We start from the raw sequence: 3,604 nt of genomic DNA on the forward strand, positions 1-3,604 counted from the left end.
TTCTGAGTTAAATCATGAAAATCAATCAAATCTGGCTTATTTTTTAATAAAAGCATCATTTCCGTATGCAGCAGGACACACCGACATCAAAGCAAACAACACACGCATCAAAAGCAGCCAGAGATCAAAGCTGTGTGTGTGTCTTCTCTTTTTCGTCTCACCTCCAACACGTGATGAATTATGAAACAAAGGAGGTTTCGTGTCTCTGTCAGTTTTATTTAGATATAATGACGATAAACGAAGTGTTGATGAAGTTTAAAGCTGCTTATTAATAAAATCAGACGACAGTTTTTGACTCTTCCTCTTCGTTCTCAGTCACAGATACTTCACTCCTCCGGGCAGGAAGAGCAGGTACCACTGAGGGACCGCTGTCCAGCTCCACCCCCGACCCAAGCTCTGCCTCCAGCTGACCCCTGCAGCGTCCTCGACTGTCCCGACACCAACGCCACCGCCCCCCTGACCGATGGAGGAAAGGATGATGGGAAAAGAGCGAGCGAGGAGGAGGAGAAAGGAAAGACAAAGGAAAGGAAAGGAACCTACAACAGATCCCTGCAGCCCCCCCAGCCCTCGAAGCTCCGCCTCTTCCTGTCTCAGACCTCCAGACTCGCCTCCAGCTCCGCCTCAGCTGCCGTCACGCCACCGAAGACGAGGGTGTCCAAGCAGCAGAGTCATGACCTGGAGAGCGACGGCACTTCTGGGCTTAAAGTCAAAGCGCCGGCGTTCACCTCCGGCTCCTCCCGCCTCCCCAAGCCAAAGAGCCACTGAGCTGTGGGTCTCTGAAAGCACCTCCCCGACACGCAGCCAGCCGCAGACCTCCGGCCCCCCTCCTGGTTTGTTTCCTGTCCTCCTCCTAAATTCAGATTCAAGCAGTCTGTTTATTTCAGCTGAAATGAGGCTGAAACATACACACTTCACTTATTTATTGCTGATGTTTTGAGCACTGTGACTAAAGCTAAAGGCTCCAAACTTGGTAATGCTTTATGTTACAGGTCCTGTAGTCTCATAATAATGTCCTGTAAAGATGTGTAGCTGTACAACACAGAGGAGAGTTCCTGTTCATAAGACTTCATAAGAAGAAGGAAAAATAATAACCTTTGTGAGCACAATGTAATATGTCAACAACTTAAATGGTTTTATGGGATGTTAGACTGAGATATGTGGATATACCTCTTGACAGGATAAGGGACTGTAAACCTCTCCGACTTACAGCAGTGAAATAACGCTCAGAACTCTGTTTTGTCTATAAGTTGTACAAAATATATATAAATAAATATAAATGGCCTCATTAGGAAATGACAGGACCAACAAATAAAGCATTACCAAAACCCTTTTAAATGATGCTGTTATGAAACATTAAGGTATTTCTTGGTTTACGTGAGACGCCCGTTCAGCTCGTGGGTTCCTCACAGACCTGAATGTTGTTGAAGCTGCTGTCGCTGCGCGTCTCACCGGCTGACTTCCTGTCTGACTTCTTACTGCTCGAACCCAGCTGCTCTTCATCCTTCACTGAAAGCCCCTCTAGGACACCGAGTCTTCCTCAAACACCGGATCCTCTGCTCCTTTAAGACTCTGAGGCTCAAACCTGCTGCTCTGCAAAACAACACGTCTCCAAGGTCAGAAAATCAACTTTCTCTTAGAGGGACGTCGTCTCTCTGTTCACGTCTCACTCGTCTTTGCTTCTAGTCGCATTCTCGTGAATCCAGAAAACGAGGATTCCTTTTGATTTAATCTGTTAAATCCTCTTAAAAAGGCGGAGGGTGTTTAGGTCTTCAAACAGGGACCGTGTTGTGGGGTCTGCTGTTCACTGTGAAAACATTGCTTCAGAGAAAAGTCCACCGTCCTCGTTCTTACGAGACTCACGAGGTCAAACTCAAGTTGGAAAAACAAGATGTCGGAAGGTCCGAGGTTTTTACCAGACGCCCTCAAAGACTGGATGGAGATAAAGGCCTCAGTATGCTTCAAACAGTCTGCAGTGTTTGCAGCGGTGGAACATAACAAAGTACATTTAGTCAAGTACTGTACAAGAATAGTCTGAGGTACTTATACTTCAACTTTTACTGAACTATATTTATCTGAAATAGTTACTAGTTCCTTTGCATGTGATCAGTTTGTACAACGTGATGCGTTGTTATGGACTAAACTATATGAAGCAGTTCAAATTACACAAAGTAGCTATTTGACATACTTATTGATATTAATACATCAATAATAATGATCCAGCAACAGGGGTCACTCAAGGGCATAACGAGTACTTTTACTTGTGTACTTTTAGATTTGGAAAGCAGGACTTTTACTTGTGATGGAGTTTTTCGTAGAGTGACATTAACTGATCTGAATACTTCTTCCACCGCTGCTCGTCTAGCAGAGTCTAAAAGCACCTTTCTGACAGTGGAGTCTGGTGGGGGCTGCATCCATCCAACAATCCAACAACACTTTACAAACGAGTGCTTTGGAGGAGAGTTTGACGGAGCTCGTTCTCTGTTGTCTCCGTTTGAACGGTTCATCATGTCGAGACTACAAAGACACAGATCAGTGGGCTGCAGCCGGGGGGGGGCTTTGATTTCAGACGAGAGCGGAGAGGACGTCGCACAGACATGTTTGTTTGAAGCATACAGAGACCTTTAACTCACTGGCGTTCAGGCAGGACTCTGAATGGAGGCAGAAACAACAACATTTCTTAGTTTGAGCATCAACCTTCAGCAGTTTGCTAAAGTGTGTCTTTTGAAATGTCCTTCTGTCGGCCACATTACTGCTTTTCTGAAAGTGACGTTTGAGACAGTCGGGAGGCGTTCGCAGGATCAGGAGATGGAGACTCGTCCAACACTGCTCACATTACAAACTGTATATGCAATAAAATATGCAACATCACACGTTCAACCCCCAAAACAGACGCTCGGCCCCGCCCATGTGCCCCTGAGCAACAGAGGAGGTGCTGTTGAACAAATATGCAAAAAAACAGACTCAGCTTAGTTTTACATTTCAAGCAGCCGATGACGGTCTGCGGTTCTACAGACGACCCCAGAAACAAGTCCTGGGGTCCTCAGTCCACCTGGAGTCACACGGGCCCCTTAATAGAAACATACAGGGGCCACTGCAACTGTTGGAAACAACAACAACAACACGGGGGGAGGGGGGACTCGTCCCATGGTCCTGTCTGTCCGTCTGTCTGTCTCTCTCTCTTCCTGTCTCACTTGTTTTAACCAGCCCGTCTCATCTTTGACAGGCGGTGGTCTTCTGTCTGTCCTCTGTCCGTCCCGCCTCTCTTTTTCTTTCCTCCGTCCATCCTTCGTCTCTGCAGCAGGAGGAATAATCCACTGTCCTCCTCTGTGCTCCTCTGTCCTCCTCTGTGCTCCTCCTTCCTCACCTCCTTTTTCTTTCCCTGCACTTCCTTTCCTTCCCTACGTCCTCCTTTCTCTCTCACACACACACACACACACACGACCGCCTCATTCTGCTTCCTCCTGGTTTCCTTTCCTACATCCTTGTTCCCTTCTCTCCTTACCTCCTCCTCCTATTTCATAAACCTCTCTTTATCTACCTCCTCCTTTCCTTCCCTTCCTCGTCCTCTCCTCGTTGTTTTTACCTCCTCTTCTTCTCTCCCTTC

The 3,604-nt window shown here is 46.9% G+C and overlaps 1 protein-coding gene across 1 annotated transcript in view; it reads left to right on the forward strand.

The window, feature by feature from the left end:
* The window catches only part of LOC139303706 (serine-rich coiled-coil domain-containing protein 2-like), a 20,700-nt gene extending 19,483 nt beyond the window's left edge, over positions 1-1,217 (forward strand). Inside the window, exon 13 of the mRNA XM_070927538.1 lies at positions 316-1,217. Within this exon, the coding sequence (XP_070783639.1) occupies positions 316-765 (450 nt within the window). The 3' untranslated portion in view covers positions 766-1,217. The remainder of the gene's footprint in view (positions 1-315) is intronic.
* Positions 1,218-3,604: the final 2,387 nt, after the last annotated feature.

The sequence above is a fragment of the Enoplosus armatus genome, chromosome 20, assembly GCF_043641665.1.
Source record: "Enoplosus armatus isolate fEnoArm2 chromosome 20, fEnoArm2.hap1, whole genome shotgun sequence".
NCBI classification, from domain to species: domain Eukaryota; kingdom Metazoa; phylum Chordata; class Actinopteri; order Centrarchiformes; family Enoplosidae; genus Enoplosus; species Enoplosus armatus.